Genomic DNA, 16,704 nt, shown 5'->3' with positions numbered 1-16,704 from the left:
TGTGGGGACACAGGGCTTTGGGGGCTGGAAAAGGAAGGAGGGGAAAGGCCGGCGGGGCTCGGAACCCCCCCGCGGCTGTGCGGGCCGATGACCGGGCTGAGCACCCACGGGCGACCACCCCCTTCGCCGTTCCACGCGTGTCCCCCGCCGCGCCGCGCCGCTCCGCCCCGCCCCGCGCCGCACGCGGCATCACCAATGGGAAGGCGCGGGGAGGTCGGCGGCGCCTTTTATTGGCTGCCGCCCCTGCATATATTATCGAGCGGCGGCGGCGGCGCCCGCGGAGCGCGGCGGGACCCGGTACCGGCAGCGGTACCGGCAGCGGTACCGGCAGCCCGATCGCGGCGGCGGGCGCGGGATGCTGGCGGGGCCGCCGGGGGCCGCCTGCCCGCCCGGCGATGGGGCGGTGTGGGGCGGCCGGGAGGCGGCGGCGGCGGGACAGGGCCCGGGGTCGCTGAGGCGGAGCGGAGCCGGACGGGACGGGACGGAGAGGCGGCCGGTGCCCCGCCGGCGTTGAGCGGGAGCCTGGGGTAAGTCTGCGGGATCGGGCGGAGGGAGTGAGCGGGCGTGGGGATCCCGCCGGCGGGTGGGATGCGGAAGGAGCGGTGCGGGGGGATCCCGGGTACCGCCGTGCGCGACGGTGGAGACGCGGCTCGGCCGCCGCCGGTTCGCTCGGTGACCTTGGTCAAGTTGCCTCTCTTGCTCCGGGCTCGCTTCGCAGCCTCCCCGGAGAGGACGGGTGTAGAGGAAAGCAAGGACCCCTTCCTGGGAGGGAACCCCAACCCCGGTGGCCGAGTGCGGGGCCCAGCAGGTCCGGGGGGCTCCGACCGGCCCGCTGGAACCGGGTGCTGGCAGGCTGCCGGGGTAAACAAGATGCCCGGGAGGCTGGTGATGCCGCTTGCGCAGCGCGCCCTGCTCCGAGGGAGATGCCAGTGTGAGATGCCCCGGGACGGCAGGGACCAGGGGAGATGCCCCCCGAAACGCTCCAACACATACTTGACTGTTGGGCATATATAAATCAACAGGAGAGGTCTCCTATCCCCCCCCCCCCCCCCCCCCACCCCCGTGCTGCAACGCAGGGCCCTGCCACCGACCGGCTCTGCCGCCGGAGCAGTGGGCCGAGGCGAGGAACGGGTGTCCTGTGGGAAGATGTTTGCTGCGTGGGGTTACCAGCGCGGTGCCGGTGACAGCAGCCTCCGGTAGCTCGGGGAGATGGGGGTCCCCGGCTGCCAGGCTCAATTCCCTTCAGGAATTTTTTTCAGGAAGAAACAAAAACTCTGCATTTTTTAATCCAGAGCATCAGCTTTCAGCACATGGATGTCCACCCTGTCCTGCCCCTTTCTCAGGGGGACCCGCGTGTCGCTGCCCTCCGAGGCTGCCCTGGAGCAGGGCCGGTGGGTACCGGGGCTGCCCCCCCGCCGCGCCCCGGTGCGATCCCGGGGCCGGACAGCGTGAGCCTGGGTGCTGCGGGGCGGGGTGGGACCTGCCGGCAGATGTCAGTGTCCTCTCTCTGTCAGCAGCCAGGAGGGTCCGTACAAGCCCCGGAGATGTTGCAAGGAGGTCCCCGCACTTTTTTTTTCTTTTTGCCGAGCAGAACTGGCTTTGGTGGGGGTTCAGTGACAGCTTTGAGACGTGGGGAACAGAGGGGTGCTGGGAAGGGTGGGCACTCTGACACCCCACACCTCTTCCCCCTTTCTGCCCAGCACCAGCCACCTGCTGCCTTATATACCCTGTGCCGCTAACGCTGAGCTACCGCTGTCCATCGCTGCCCACCCGTGACACTTGTCACCTGTGTGACGGCAAGGGAGGGATGGGAGGGAGTTGTCCTCACCTTGCACTGCCCCCAGCTCCTGCATGAGGCTGGTACTCAGCTTGTGGGGTCCATCAGAGGGGGGGAAAGGAGCCAACCTCTCCGGGGAGGGGGCTGCAGAGATGCTCTTCCCCAGCTCTTGTGCAGGGATGTTCTTCCCCGGCCCTGGAGACCCATCTGCAGGGATGCTTCGGGCCGAGAGCTCAGCACAAGGCGGGGGAAGCTGGCACTGCTGCTGCCTTCGTCGTGCTGGGGGGAGTTGTATTTTGCACATTGCTCTTTTAAGAGGCTTTTTGCCTGTGGGTGTGAAAGTCTCGGGTGAGCAAAGCCAGAGGGCAGAACACATGGTGCTGGTGCGACTCGCTGCACGCAGCTGCTATCTCCCCCGATGGCAGCCCAGGCTTCATCTCATTTGATGTCTTATGCAAATCCTTAGCTCCCCGAGTCCTGGGATTTTCTGCTATTTTCTTTTACTCTCATCTTCAAGTGTCTCGCTCTTAAGGATGCAAAGAAAAGCTAATAAAAGGAACCCAATTCATCAAGTCTTGCAGGTTTTTAAACCAGTCTCATGAGCTGGGGGGGACGAAGGCTGTGACTTAAAGTCACTTAGCAATAGTGACTGAAAGGGATATGGGGGTTGGTTTGCAGGAGCCTAGTGAGAATCAGTTCACAGCCACCATCGTGATCTTTAACGTTGCTGCTCCGGCAGGGATGGCAGGCTCTGAGGTGGCTGTCCCCATGCTTGCTGCCCAGAGCCATGTCTCCGTAGGCTGGGTGCCAGGTGGCTGACAGCACCCCGCCGTGCCCACTTTGCCAGCAATTACCGTGCTGCTGTCGCTCCGGCGGTGCCTGGCTCGGTCTCTTAATTACCCCAGCAGATCAATGAGGCCCCGGCGCTTCCTTGGGAGTGTATGGATGCGAGCCCAGCGGCACGATGCACCACGTTGAGAGCTGCTCATTGCAAACCACGACAGAGCAAGGAGGGGGGCAGAGGAGGCAGCTGCACAGGCAGGGAGAGGCAGGTCTTGAGTGCAAGGGAGCTGGGTCCCACGAAGCCCCAAGCGAGGTTGGTGGCTCCGGAGCAAGGGGCCGAGCATCCTGCAGGATTGAGCCCTTTGGGATTGTCTATCCTGGGAGGTGCAAGCGGCAGAACAAGAGGTGCCCTGCGCGCCTGCGTGAATTCACATAGGCACAGCTCAGCTCAATCCACTTCAGAAACTAAACTGCACTTAGCCTCTGCCCAGACTCTCTTAAGTGGCCTTAATTTGATAAAGCTTTCCCACGTTTAATGAGAAGGTGACTCAGTCGCTAAGTTTGATGTTCATTCCCACTAACAGGCATCTGCAGGGAGGTTGAGACCCATCCCCACTGCTCCCTGCTCCAACATGGATGCATTTTTGCTCCCGCTGTGCCCCAGGGACCAGCCCCTGTGGCTGGGCACGTCCCACAGCTCTGCCACCAACAGGTATCGCTTTGCCTGGCACAGACATTGGCTGCGGCTTTTGCTCCGGGCTTCGGCTCAGCATTTACAGGGGGTAGTGCCCGAGTCAATCCAGAGTCCCATGCTTCCCCACGGCACCCAGCAAATACCACCGCAGCCACTTCCCAGCATGCACTTCCCACTTTATGTGTCTCTAGATCCGCTCCTGCAGCATGAAAGGGCAGAAATCAATGTTAATGTCCCTGACAATTAGCTAACATCTTAATTATCAAACTCAGCCTGATTAGTGGTGGAGTGCACGGCTCCAGAGATGCCGTCAGCATGGAAGCAAGCAGGACCTCGGCATAACTCTGCAGGATGTTGCCACTGTTGCCATCGTCTCCAAGGGCAGTAGAGAAAGGCTTTTGCAGCTCACGTGAGCTGCTTGCCAGGCACTCGAGCATCCCTGTCCACACCTCACACCATCCTGCCTCAGTCTCTCGAGCCATTTTGGGTGAGGACACCCACCACAGAAGCAATCCCCTTGCCATCTCAAGGGTGGGAGGGAGCCTCTAGAAATTGCAACAAGCTATTTTTAAGATGCAGCTCGTGACGAGTGACAGTCTGGGCCGTGCATCAGCTGTCACTGGAGGGACACCGGAGCATTCTGCTGCAGGCAACAGGGACATGGAGGGCTGCAACAAGATCAGGAGGACTTGGGCAGGAAGGAGGTTGCGGTCCTGGGAAAGTTTGCCAAGAATATTTGCATTGGCACTCTTCTTCCTTCACTTTAAGGTTTTTATAGAAGGGGGAAGGAAAAAAAAAATTAACAAGCTGGAAGTTTTCCAACTTTTGTGATGCAAAACCCTAAATAAAAAAAAAAAAGAGTAGTCAGATGCTTCTCATCAAATCTTGATTCTTTTAGATCAAGGAAAAGTGATTAGAAAGTTATTTCCAGCTCTAGTAGTAAGGTCAAGGGAGTTACTCATTTCCAAAGAGCTTTGCTCTCCCTGGCATCCCAGGAGGATGCTGGTGTGAGCAGGTGGAGGTGCACTCCGATAAACATTGCCCCCAAGCCTGCAGAGCAGCAGCAGCAACCCCTCAGCAAAACCAGAGCCTCCCCCATGCATCTGTGTGGACTAAGGGTTATATGGAGCTATAGCAATTTCTGCATGTACTGATTTTATATAACCCCTGATTGATATGAGCAAATAAATTAGCCCAACTAACGATGGTGCAAGAAAGCTGCTCCTCGGGGATAAGCTTGCCATGTAACTCGGCACAGCCCCCGTGCAAGCTCTCCTGCCGGTGGTGGCTTGCCTGTTCCTGCCTGACTTGGGGCTTCAAGCCTCTGTTGGCAAGGATGCTCGCGTGCGTCAGGGCCCGTCCCCAAGCAAAAGCCCGGCTCAGAGGTGCCAGCACTTACAGTGTAAATAAGAGGCGGGTGTAAATAAGAGCTTATTTAGCAAGGTTGGAAACTTTGCTGATTTAAGGGACTCTGCATGCCAGGAGGGGACCTTTGCTGGATTTGCACCAGCCAAGGGCTGGAAATACCCAATTCTGACTATTTTTATTGCTCTGTAGTTAAACATGAGGTGGCCACAAGGAAACATCTTGCATTTGGTCATGAATCTCAGAATAAGCTCCCCAGGAAAAGCCGCAGAGCAGGCTGAAATGGTTTCTAGCTGGTCTGGGGACTGCAGCCCAAGGGAAGAGGTGGCTCAAGGTGGCTCCATCCCTAATATCTGTCCCCACCATGGTCACCCAGAAGAGGTTTGCTGCCTTGAGCTGTGGTGCTGGGAGGGGGGCTGGGAGAGAGGGTCTGGAGAAGGACAGCATGGGGAGCCCCTCTTGGGGAAGGTGTATCCCCCGTGGTGGTGGTGGCGGCAAGGCGCTGGTCAGCAGTGGTGGGAAGCTGTTAGCACCCGGGATGGTTTGCTGGAAGAGATAGTGCTCTGCCTGTTCCCCCCAAAATAATCCCTTCTGCGCTTTGAATCAAAGGAAGGATGCTTCCATGTCCTCCTGATTTACTCCAAGAAAGCCTCGGGGAGGGCAGTGGCGTGACGGCTGTCAGACCGCCCATACCAGTCTGTGGTGGTGTGAAGTGGTGATGGATGAGGCCAGTCGCTCATGGCGCTCATGGAAAAGCATCCCCTTGGCTGTATAGACCCAGGTGGAGGGAGAGGGGACCAGCCATGGAGCAGGCCCTGCCCCCCAGCCCAGCCCCACCTCAGCTGGAGGTGGTCAGGAGCCACCTAAAAGCCACAGACAACAACGTGGGATGAGGAGATCGGCCGTGCCAAGCCCGTTTGTGGTGCAACAGGCAGGCTACCTAGCACGCCGGCAATCTAAGCAAGGTGTTTTGCTGGCACAGCCGTATTTAATGCTATAAGCAGCATGTTTCCGTGAGCAGGGTTTAGAAAGATGCTGTTCAAGGACTGCTTTCGCCTCAGCTTCTGAGAGCCAGAATGCTGCTTTCCTCCCTGCTATACAGGAGAAGGACCAAGTCACGGAGGGTTTAGCCCATGGTCAGCATCTAAACCATCCACAGGATTTGCTGCCAGGCCTTGGCTCCCTCCATGCCCTCCTGGGCACGGCAGCTTGTCCTGGCTCCCCAGGTCACCCTGCACAGCACAGCAGCAGGACCCACAACTGCAGGGCAGCACGGGACGGGGCGGGCAGGAGGGTTTAATCCTGAGCCTTGTGTGTTCCTTCAGTCCCCAGGCCACCTCAATTTTAATTGCATCTGCAGATATTCCTGGGGAGGAGAGCAAGGTGCTTGCCTGCTTCAGGCAGCCGCTGCATCCCGGCTGCCTGCTTCCCCCTGGCCCCGCTTTGGTTGCAGGCAGGGAAGCAGGCAGGGAGGATTTCAGAGCAGCCAAAGTGCCTCAGCTGCTCAGCCATCACCCACACGTGGCAGCGCACGAGCAGCTCTGTGAGCAGTCGGCATCGGGTCCTGCCATGTGGGGGGGGGGCGGGGGGCAGATGCCCCATCCAACACTCAAGGCACAGAGTGAGGAAACCAGTCTGACATTACCAGTCCCCCTGCCCACGCCGGCACGGGCGCCTGTTCGTTTGGGCCAGGATTTGGCCACGTTGTGGCCATGGGGGACTCCACGTGCCAGGAGCAGAAGGCAACGACCGGGGTGTTAGGTGGCTATCTGCAAGGCTGGGAGAAACCAGGGTGATACATGGAAAGATAGTAGGGGGAGGACAGAAGAAACCCTGCCTGCTGCTCCTGCCCACCCCTGCCTGCCCCACTGCCCCGGCACCCCCAATCTGGTCATGCAAAAATCTCAGCTTTGCTTAAAATTAACAGGGTCCCAGCCTTGAGGGCTGACTGAGAAGCTGAGAAAGCGCAATCAAAGTGCACCCTTAAGGGTTTAAAAATAGAAGAGAGGGAGAAAAAAAATTAAAAAAAATAATAATAATACATGGTAAAGCACGATGATTCATCTGGCAAAGCCCTGTTTGTGAGAACGCGGGGCTGGTGTGTGCTCAGCAGGGGCAAGCATTTGGGCTCCGGGCCCCACCAGCCACCTTCCCGGAATAAAAATCACCTCCCCTGGAAGCACTGCAGTGATGGGGTCCCTATTTTTAGGCAAACAGCTCTTGCTGCCCTGCTGGACACCTCACCTCGCCCCAGCTCTGCCAGACCTTGCAGCTCGCCGGCTCCCACCTTCACTTGCAGGCTCTGGTCCCGGGGCCGCTGCTCCCAGCAAAGCTCCATCTTTACTCCTGCAGATACTGCTGGGCTATGAGAGCAGAAAGGTCTTGGCTTGAGAAAAATGCCAGTTGCATTCAAAGCACCACCACAATCAGCCCAGCCAGCCATGGGGTGGACCTCCATCCATCCATCCATCATCTCAGCCACTGGCAGGATGCAAAGGAAAGTCTAATATTTTCCAGCTCCCTATGCTTATTTATTTTTAGCACACACACCCCCCCCCCCAAACAAGCTGCATGTACTCGTGATGGGCATCCCCAAAGTGCAGGGCGCAGAGACAACCCACTGTCCCCACTGCATGGGCACCCTGTAGCAGCAAGCTTGGCTCACCAGGCTGATGCATGGCAGAGAAAAACAAAGAAAAAGCCAGAAATTTCTCAAACAGGCACTAGCCAGGTTTTTATTTAACTTCAGCAGCAGCCAGCACCCCTAACCCCATAAGCTCTTACCTCCTGCGGCACAACTGTTCTGTGCCTAACGCGTGGCTCTCCCCAGAGCACAGCTTTCCCTTCATCAGCACCACAGCAGCCTCCCCAAAAGCAACCCCCCTCCCTTCCCTTAGCTTGTGGTTGCACCTGGTTCATATCCATACCGAATTGGCCCCACCTGGCACCTCGCCTGGCGCGGCCACCCAGTGCCACCGGCCTCACGGGCTTCCTGCTTCGTGCTGTGCCGTTGCAGGGCAGGGCTGTCCTGGAGGATCGCCGTGGGGGCGAGAGAATGAAGAAGCCAGTCGGGCAGCAGCAGGATGGGGCGGCAGGACCTCCCGCGCGCTGACGGGCCCCCGCCGATGCTCCCGTGGCCGCTGGCCCTCCTGGCCCTGAGCGCGTGCTGCCGCTGGGGGGTGGCCGGCGGGGCAGGTGGCACGGTGCCCCAGCAGCATGCCGCCCCCGCAACCCCTTCCTCCTCCTCCTCATCCTCCTCCTCCTCTGGCCGAGCACCCCTTGACTGGCTCCTTAGCGACCGGGGACCCTTCTACCGAGCCCAGGAGTACGTGGACTTCATGGAGCGCTACCGGCAAGGTTTCACCACCAGGTACAGGATCTACAGGTGAGGAGCAGCGCTGGGGGCCAGCCCTTCAGCAGGCACCCTGGGAGGGGGCTGCGGTGCGGGGGGCTGCGGGGGGGCGCAGCAGAACGGACCCCTGTGTGCAGGAGGAGGCTGCCCATCGGGAGAGGTGGGGCGTGGGTGTATTTGAGATGCTGCTTTCTTGTGGAATAGAACAGCAGCCCCCCAAGATGCTCACGGCATGGCTGGGATGGGCTCCAGGTGGGATTTGCCCTGAGCTGGGAGTGATTTGTCGTGCAGGTTGAGACGGGATCAGCCCTTACGGTGGGAGGCACAGAGGGATGCTCCTTTGTCCTTTTGCCATGCACAAAGACATCTCTGTGCCAAACTACTGAGCCTGCCTGGACTGCCAGCCATCTGGGGCTGGGATGCTGCTGGGGCTCGTGAAAAGCCACCCTGACTGACCCCCTGGCATGTCCCCAGCGCTGTCACCCCATAGACTGCAACAGTGGGATGCTACATGTGTGGGGGCCAATGCTGGAGGGGGGTTCTTGCCAGTAGAGAACCAGGTTCGACAGCAGTGGGCTCCACTGACCCCAGCAAAGGGCCACCCCGTGACAGCCAGTGTGGGAATCCCACTCCACCACCTCCCGGTGCTAACTGGGGCTGTCACCTCCTGCTAACGAGCCCTTTTCTCTTCCTCTACTTGCTGGTGCCAAGCCCCAGGGGTTTCCAGCAGCAGAGCAAAGCTCAGCCACTGCCTCCAGGAGAAGCTGACGTGGGTGCCTTGTTATGCAGCCCAGCACCCCCAGAGAGCTCCTCTCCCCCCTCACCCCCTTCCTATGCGCTGATGCTGCCATGCCGAGGGACCCACGTCCTCCAGGGATGCTGCTGGTGACGGTAGTGGGACGGGAAGGAGCAGCTGGAGGGGTGGCAGCCGGCTTGCACCTCCTCGGAGGCAGGGAGCCTACTAGCAGCCTTTGGGGCTTGCTTTGCCTGCAGGATGGGATGGGGGTACCTGGTGCAGGGCTCCCAGCCCCCCCAGCCCCACATGCCCCAGCACCCAGGGAGCATGCGTGTAAGGGGAGATGCAGCATTCCTACCCCCCTCACCCCCAGCTCCACTCCTGGCCCCAACTTCCTACTTTCTGGGCCCAAAAATCATGATGGGAGGCCACCCGGCACACACCAAGCCCCTCAGCTTCTTTGCGTCCGTCCGTCCGTCCGTCCACCCCTCCCTCTTCCTCCCTCTCCCTCCTTTCCCAACCAGCCTTAATTAAACTGTCTGAAAGCCACCGCCTGGTTTTAATTAGAGCAAAATGCTGAAGATTAGGCTGAAATCAGCTGCTGGTTATTTCCAGGGCCGTTGGTTGTTCAAGGCAGCGGCAGGCTGGCGGCAGCACCCCCCCTCCCCCAGGCCAGGCAATACTGGGGGGGCACATTCACAGCCTCTGGGGCTACGAGGGGACCCACCACATCCCAGTGCCTCCAGCTTCCTACAAAACGCTGCCGATACTTAAAACCATGAAACCCCCAGATGTCGGATTTTCACCCAGATCCATAGGCATGGGAATGGAGGATGGATGAGGCCCATCCAGCTCAGCAGGCTGGAAAAGGCTCTGTCCCTGCCCAGGGCTGTGATTAATGCCAGCCGGAGGTTCCTGATTAATCAATATCAGGCATCTCCGCTGCTTGTAGCTTGTTATCGCCATTGATGGCTTAAGGAGGGACGACGCTTTCGTCCTGGCTGGATCTATAGCTGGTGAGCGCATGCAGCCGGTCCTTCACCTCCGCTGCAGCGATGGGGAGGTCGAGATGGTCCCAACAGGAGTTTTTCTACCTACTGATCCCCTGCCCCGAGGTGGACAATGGGGACAGCAGAGGGGACGGTGTGCACATGGCATGGATGGACCGGCTTTGAACCCTCTCCCCACCGCTGCTCTCCTCCCACAGAGAGTTTGCTCGCTGGAAGGTGAATAATTTGGCCTTGGAGAGGAAAGACTTCTTCAGCCTGCCACTTCCCCTGGCCCCTGAATTCATCCGCAATATCCGTCTGCTGGGACGCCGGCCCAGCCCCCAGCAGATCACCGACAGCCTCATCAAAAAGTATGGGACCCACTTCTTGCTCGCCGCCACACTGGGAGGTGAGTGCTGGTGGGTGCTCGCTCCCTGCTTGCTCCCTACTCGCTTCCCTTGTGCAAGGCAGCATGCAAAAGAGAGCGGGTGGGAAAATAAGCACCACAGGAGAAATGCGTTCAAGAATGGGAATGGGGGGGACCCCAGCAGCCCCCTGAAAGCGTCGCATATCCCCCCCAGGAGAGGAGTCCCTGACCATTTTTGTGGACAAGCGCAAGCTGAGCCGGAGGGCAGAGCCTGCCGGGGGGGCCGGGAACAGCTCGGGGGTCTCGCTGGAGACCCTGCACCAGCTGGCAGCCTCCTACTTCATCGACCGGGAGAGCACGCTGCGCCGGCTCCACCACATCCAGATCGCCACGGCCGCCATCAAGGTAGGCAAGGGTGCGAGGGAGAGGGCAGCACGGGCAGACAGTGGCTCCTGGACCCACCAGTGGCTCCTCAAAGCTGGCCGAGACCCTGAAGCAGCATCACAGCCTGGGGAGGGGAGATGGAAGGGGAGAGCAGGCAAAGTTAGCACATCCGCGTTATTTATGGGAAATTGGGCACGCTAACAAAGGCACATTTTTCAGCGGGCTGCAGGCAGGGCTGCTGCCTGTCAACAAGCCAATTAGCAGGCAATTAGTTCTCCTCTCCAAGCATTGCCTTGCTACAGGGAATGGGGCACGGCCAGCCTGGCCAGGGGTTATCTGCAGCACTTTCAGTGGGGTGGCATGTGCCCTGGAGCCCCTCCTGTGTCCCTGACCATCTGCGGGTCCCCCCCTTAGGTGACCGAAACACGGACGGGGCCACTCGGCTGCAGCAACTATGACAACCTGGACTCGGTGAGCTCCGTCCTGGTGCAGAGCCCTGAGAACAAAGTGCAGCTCCAAGGTAGGACCAGGCTGGGGGGGACGTGGTGATGGACGAGTGCCACCATGGGATGGCCGCAGGGGAGGATGCTGGCTCAAGATGCTGCTTTTAATTTAAGGGCTGGGGAGGAGGGAGGATGAAAATAATCAAAGCTGGGCAGGATGAGGTTGTTGCTCATCTGCCAAGAGGAGCCAAAATCAATGCAGAGCCCAGACAAGTGGCTCCACAGCAAATTGATATGAAAATCATGCGAGGGTGGGAGCCCAAGGAGGAGGAAGACTCATTCCCTCCTTGCCCGGGCAATGTTTTCGAGGGGCTCCACGCATGCCCTGATGCTCTCAGGGCTGCCTTCCGCTCGCAGGGCTGCAGATGGTGCTCCCCTCCTACCTGCGGGAGAGGTTCGTGGCGGCTGCCCTCAGCTACATCGCCTGCAGCTCAGCCGGGGAGCTGGTGTGCCACCGAAGCGACTGCCGCTGCCAGTGCCAGCCAGCCTTCCCCCGCTGCAACTGCCCAGAGGCTGACATCCAGGCGCTGGAGAGCAGCCTGGCCCAGCTCCGGCGAGCCTGGGAGAGCCATCACGGCCAGTTTGAGGAGTCAGGTGAGGCCGGAGAGACCCCATGAAACATCTCCTTCCATGCAACCCCTCCTTTGGGAGCAGCCCAGGCTGGGCAGTGGGGCTCCAGGGCAAGATCCAGGGTGCTCGTCTCACTGTGAAGACCTGAGAGCCCGGGTGGAGGGAGGTTGCGTCCAGCCCTACCTTCATCACTTGCTCTCCTGGCTCTGCTGACACCATCTTTCGCCCCCTGCAGAAGAGTTTCAGGCCCTGGTGAAGAGGCTCCCCGGGGACCATTTCCTGAACAGGACGGCCATCTCCCACTTCTGGGCCATGGACCTGGATGTCCAGCATCGCTACCAGCAGCTGGGTACCAGCCTGAAGCTGCTTTCCAGGAAAACCCACCGACTCATCCGGCGGCTCTTCAACCTCAGCAAACGCTGCCACCGGCAACCTCACTTCAAACTGCCGAAGGAGAGGTAGGGTGCCATGGCATCCCCCTCCATGCTGGGGATGCTGCTCAGAGCCCTGAGGGGGGCTCAGACCCATGGCCCACCTCCCTGTGGCTGGGACTGGAGGAGCTCCCGCCTTGCTGGAGGGATACTCGGGGTGGGGGGGGAAAGCAGGCAGCAGGGGCAGCCGTGCCACCCTGGGATGTGGCCCTGAGAGGTTGGGTCCAAGCCTGGAGGTGGAAAATGGGGCTCAGATCACGGGGGGGCCACCAGCAGTGCAGAAAAATGAGCACAAGGTGGGCAGCTCTTCTATCGCTAGGGAAAGTTGGTCATGCCCCAAAAGATGCCATGTAAGCATCTCTCCTCCCGTGTCTGTTCTCCACCAGGTCCCTTCCTTACTGGTGGAGCCGCGCACAGTCGCTCCTGTACTGCAGCGAGACCACCATGCCTGGGACCTTCCTGGAAGAAAGCCACAGCTGCACATGTCCCTCCGACCAGCCCTCCTGCCAGGGGTCCATACCGTGTGCCTTGGGCGAGGGGCCAGCCTGCGCCAGCTGTGCCGAGGACAACAGCACCCGCTGCGGGACCTGCAACCATGGCTACGTGCTCACCCAGGGCTTCTGCCGCCCCGAGGTGGCCGACTCGCTGGAGCACTACCTGGGGCTGGAGACGGACCTGCAGGACTTGGAGCTCAAGTACCTCCTGCAGAAACGGGACAGCCGCATCGAGGTACACTCCATCTTCATCAGCAACGACATGCGGCTGGGGAGCTGGTTTGACCCCTCCTGGAGGAAACGCATGCTCTTGACCCTGAAGAGCAACAAGTACAAGCCTGGGCTGGTTCACGTGATGTTGGCCCTCTCCCTCCAGATCTGCCTCACCAAGAACAGCACGCTGGAGCCTGTCATGGCCATCTACGTCAACCCCTTTGGGGGAAGCCACTCGGAGAGCTGGTTCATGCCTGTCAATGAGGGCAGCTTCCCAGACTGGGAAAGGACTAACGTAGATGCCTCTGCCCAGTGCCAAAACTGGACGCTCACCTTGGGCAACAAGTGGAAGACCTTCTTTGAAACGGTCCACGTCTACTTGCGGAGCCGCATCAAGTCTCTGGATGACAGCTCCAACGAGACGATCTACTATGAACCCTTGGAGATGGCAGATCCCTCCAAGAACCTGGGGTACATGAAAATCAACAGCTTGCAAGTCTTTGGCTACAGCTTGCCCTTTGAACCGGATGCTATTCGTGACCTGATCCTTCAGCTGGACTACCCCTACACCCAGGGCTCCCAGGACTCGGCCATGCTCCAGCTGTTGGAGATCAGGGACCGGGTGAACAGGTTGTCACCCCCTGGCAAAACCCGCCTCGACCTCTTCACTTGCTTGCTCCGCCACAGGCTCAAGTTGGCCAACAATGAGGTGGTGAGGATCCAGTCCTCCCTGAGGGCCTTCAATGCCAAGCTGCCCAATGCGCTAGAGCAGGAGACGAGCAAGCTGTGCAGCTAACGGCTGGGGCTGCTCAGATCTCAGAGCAACGGGGGCCAGGAGAAAGGACTCCCTGGGGCAGGGGGAAATAACCACCCTAAAAAATTAAATCAAGGCCTTACCTTAGTGCCAACTGCGTGCTTCCATGCTACACCCAGCGACTGGCCAAAGAGACGCAGGGCTCAAGCAGACAGAGGACACCAGTGGGACTATGGAGGAGCGATGGCTTACGCAGCGCAGACTGGCTCCAAGTGCGGGGACAATGCCAGCACGGCCGCCCCGTTGGTGCCTGGGGGAATGCGCCGATGGCTGGTGGGGATGTGGCTCAGTCAGAGGCAGCTGCTGGTCCTGCCGAAGCAGATGCCCAACCCACCATGAGGATCCTCCAGCGGCAGCCTTCTCGGCGCCCCAACTTTTGTAGTCTTTTTAAGAGAGGTTTCTACTGGCACCTTCGCTTTCGCATCCCTTGCGATCCTTCCTGCAGCCGTGCCCTCACACATGGCGCTGGGGGGACCACCCCGCAGGCCCCCGAGACCTGGCAGATCTCCCCTGGGGCCTCTCCACGAGCATCTCGTGACTGCTGCAGTACCAAGGCATCGCCACCCCTTGTGTGGGAAGGAGGAACTGGCACCTGCCCCATGGACGCTGCCATCACGGACACTGGTGGAGAACTCTGGGCTGCAATTCCTTACAAAAAAAAAAAAAAAAAAAAAAACTAAAACAAAAGAAAGAAAGAAAAAGAAAAAAAGTTTTATTTATGTATTTATTTATTTGTTTTGTTTGGGAGGGGTTTTTTTAAGCCTATTTATTTGGGGAGTGTCATTTCTTGTCAGTGGCTCCAGCCAAGAGACATCTTAGTAAAATGTATCTGTTTAATATATTTTTTAAAAAATGCCTTTTTTGAGCAAAAGAGCAACCAAAACCAACTGAGATTAAAAAAAAAAAAAAAAAGAACAGTTACTGTCATCTCTGGCCCTGGCTTTTCCCTTGCTGTGCAGCAGGAGGGGAGGGCGAGGACACTCCTGTGTGTGTCCGGTGGCCATGTCCCCCTGGTGACTCTGCACCATCCTGCTCTCTGGATTTTAGCCGAGCCTCCTGAGGCAAGGAGATGCCACCGCATGGGCTGGCCATCTGTGTCCTGTCCATGTCTTCATTAACGTAGAGGGACAGGGCTCTGAGGTGGCCCATTAAGACCATTGGACATGCCTGGAGGCAAAGCGAGATCCTGCCCACACCTGGAGCCAGCAGCTCCTGCCTGCTCCCCCCAGCTTTCACTTTTGTTCCTAGCAAGGTGCCTGGAGCAGACGCTCCCCGAGCTGGTGGGAAGGACCCGCGTGGCATCAGCCACATCTCATGTCCAATCTCCTCTTGGCCCCACGTAAACATCCACCATGCCTCAGGGCGAGCAGTGCTGTGGCTCGATTGTCTGCTGCGGCACACGCCACCTCTTTGAGCATGTCAAGCGTGGCCCTTGGGAGCTTCACTTGATGACCCTTAGCTCTGGTAGGGGAAGAGACAGGAGATATCTGACCCTCAGCCACCCTTTCCGGCCAGTTACAATTGTATAGACAGGTATGACAATCATCTCTGTGTCCTAGCTCTACTTCTTTGTCCATATACGTAAGTTGCTCCATACTTTTGGTATCTTCATTGACCTCCTCAAGGCCTTCTCATTCACCACTCTCTTAGAAAGGACCCCAAACCAGGTGCAAACCATCGTGGACATCTCCCTCTGCTACACCCAGTGCAGGCATCAAGGGGCAGCAGGTTTTCCCAAGGCCAGCATCTCTATCAGCCCCACTGCTGGGGAGCCTGTGGCATCTCCAGTGCCTGCTCAGCTCAGCCCGGCGAGTTGGGGTGAAGAGCCAGGTGGTGGGAGCAGGCTAGCTGGCAGCTGATGGCTCGGTGGAGCTGAGCTCCCCTCCCTCCTTCCCCGGTGCTGCTGCTGCCGCGCTCGGTGCCTGACCAGAATATCAAGCAGTGGCACTGCCCAGCTGTTGGATAGAAACACTGGGTATCCAGACAAGCGGAGCTCACTGCTTCGGGGGCTGCCCTAATTTCTTGGCCAAGGACAGGCTAGAAAGAGGAAGGAGCCAACCCTCCAACCTGCAGCATCCCCAAAGGAGGGGGTACAGGCAGAGGGTATGGGCAGGGTGCAGGGAAAAGGAGAGGGTGGGAAAAAAAGCGTATCGGTGTGCAGATCTGAGTCCGCTTCCTAATCCTCCCCGGCTGGCAAAACTTGCCTGCTTGGATGCTGCAAAAGTAGTGGTAACCGAAACTCATCCATCCTGCTTCTGTCACCTGCCTGCTCCCTGCTCTCCTCCATCCTTGGGTTGGACAGATAAAGAGATAAGCAGGAGGAAAATAACACCAGGAGAGATAAAGAGATAGGCGAGAGGAAAATAAAACAGGGGTAGATAACCCATGCTTGCTATTTATATTCCCTGTCTAATCTATCAATCCATCAGGCCGGCTATTGTGGTTATAGCATCCCTCAATCTGTCACCTGGACTTCTCTTCTCCATACATCTGTCTTCCTTTGCCCACTACTACTCCCTTGTCTACCAGTCCTAAGGGGAAAAAAAATCAGGCAATTAAACACACCTGGAGGAAACGAGAAGTCAAAGCCATCATCTTGGCTCCCCAGGGGAAACTGGCAGACATCTGCCCAGGGATGAGGAGGGTATAGGCAGGAGGGCCGGCGGTGCTGCCTGCTCCTGAGCAGGGGAGGCTGCCAGCAGGCTTCTCAGCTAGAAAGACCATTTTGGCTTCTGCTACACATCTTTCTGGGCCATCACATCACTTCTTCTCCCCATCGTCACATGGGCCATGCGTCAGGCTAATGTTCCTTGGCTCCATCCTCTGTCTCCTCCAGACAGAGCATTTCCTACCATGCTTTTTGGCACCCTTAACCAGTCACACATCCTAAAGCCACCTGAACATAAATGCAAGAGCTGTCGGGACGTCTGGCAGCATCTCGAGGAGCCGCTGGCCAACACATGGCGGAGCAGCTTCTACCCGGCAGGGGACTGACCCCGGGCTTCTCCATCTTGGTACTGGCTCCAGAGGCAGGCAGATGATGCTCTGAGAGTAACAGTCTCATGTGTGGGGACAGAGGTGGATGAAGGCTGTTTACTTTCACTTTAACACAAAAAAAGGCAAAAAGGGGCAGGCAGGCAGCTGGAGGGATGCGCCATCAACTCTTTGCATCCGTGACGGTTGCCCCCCAGGGCTGGCAGGCAGAGCGGCACTGAAGCCTCCCCTTCCCGCA

The 16,704-nt window shown here is 58.6% G+C and overlaps 1 protein-coding gene across 2 annotated transcripts; it reads left to right on the top strand.

Moving 5' to 3' along the window:
- The first annotated feature begins 284 nt into the window (after positions 1 to 284).
- Positions 285 to 14,383, top strand: BRINP2 (BMP/retinoic acid inducible neural specific 2). 2 transcript variants are annotated; one of them, XM_030033719.2, is made up of 8 exons: positions 285 to 527; positions 7,636 to 8,004; positions 9,915 to 10,105; positions 10,278 to 10,468; positions 10,862 to 10,967; positions 11,308 to 11,544; positions 11,756 to 11,978; positions 12,338 to 14,383. In XM_030033719.2, exons 2-8 carry the CDS (start codon positions 7,703 to 7,705, stop codon positions 13,452 to 13,454), a joined length of 2,367 nt encoding a protein of 788 aa, XP_029889579.1. In that variant the 5' UTR covers positions 285 to 527; positions 7,636 to 7,702; the 3' UTR covers positions 13,455 to 14,383. The 2 variants fall into 2 exon arrangements, with proteins under 2 accessions (XP_029889579.1, XP_029889580.1); XM_030033720.2 differs by lacking the exon at positions 11,308 to 11,544.
- Positions 14,384 to 16,704: the final 2,321 nt, after the last annotated feature.

The sequence above is a fragment of the Aquila chrysaetos genome, chromosome 12 (assembly GCF_900496995.4).
Source record: "Aquila chrysaetos chrysaetos chromosome 12, bAquChr1.4, whole genome shotgun sequence".
NCBI lineage: Eukaryota > Metazoa > Chordata > Aves > Accipitriformes > Accipitridae > Aquila > Aquila chrysaetos.
The sequence above is the reverse complement of the archived record's forward strand: the minus strand, read 5'-3'. Positions and strand labels throughout refer to the sequence as shown.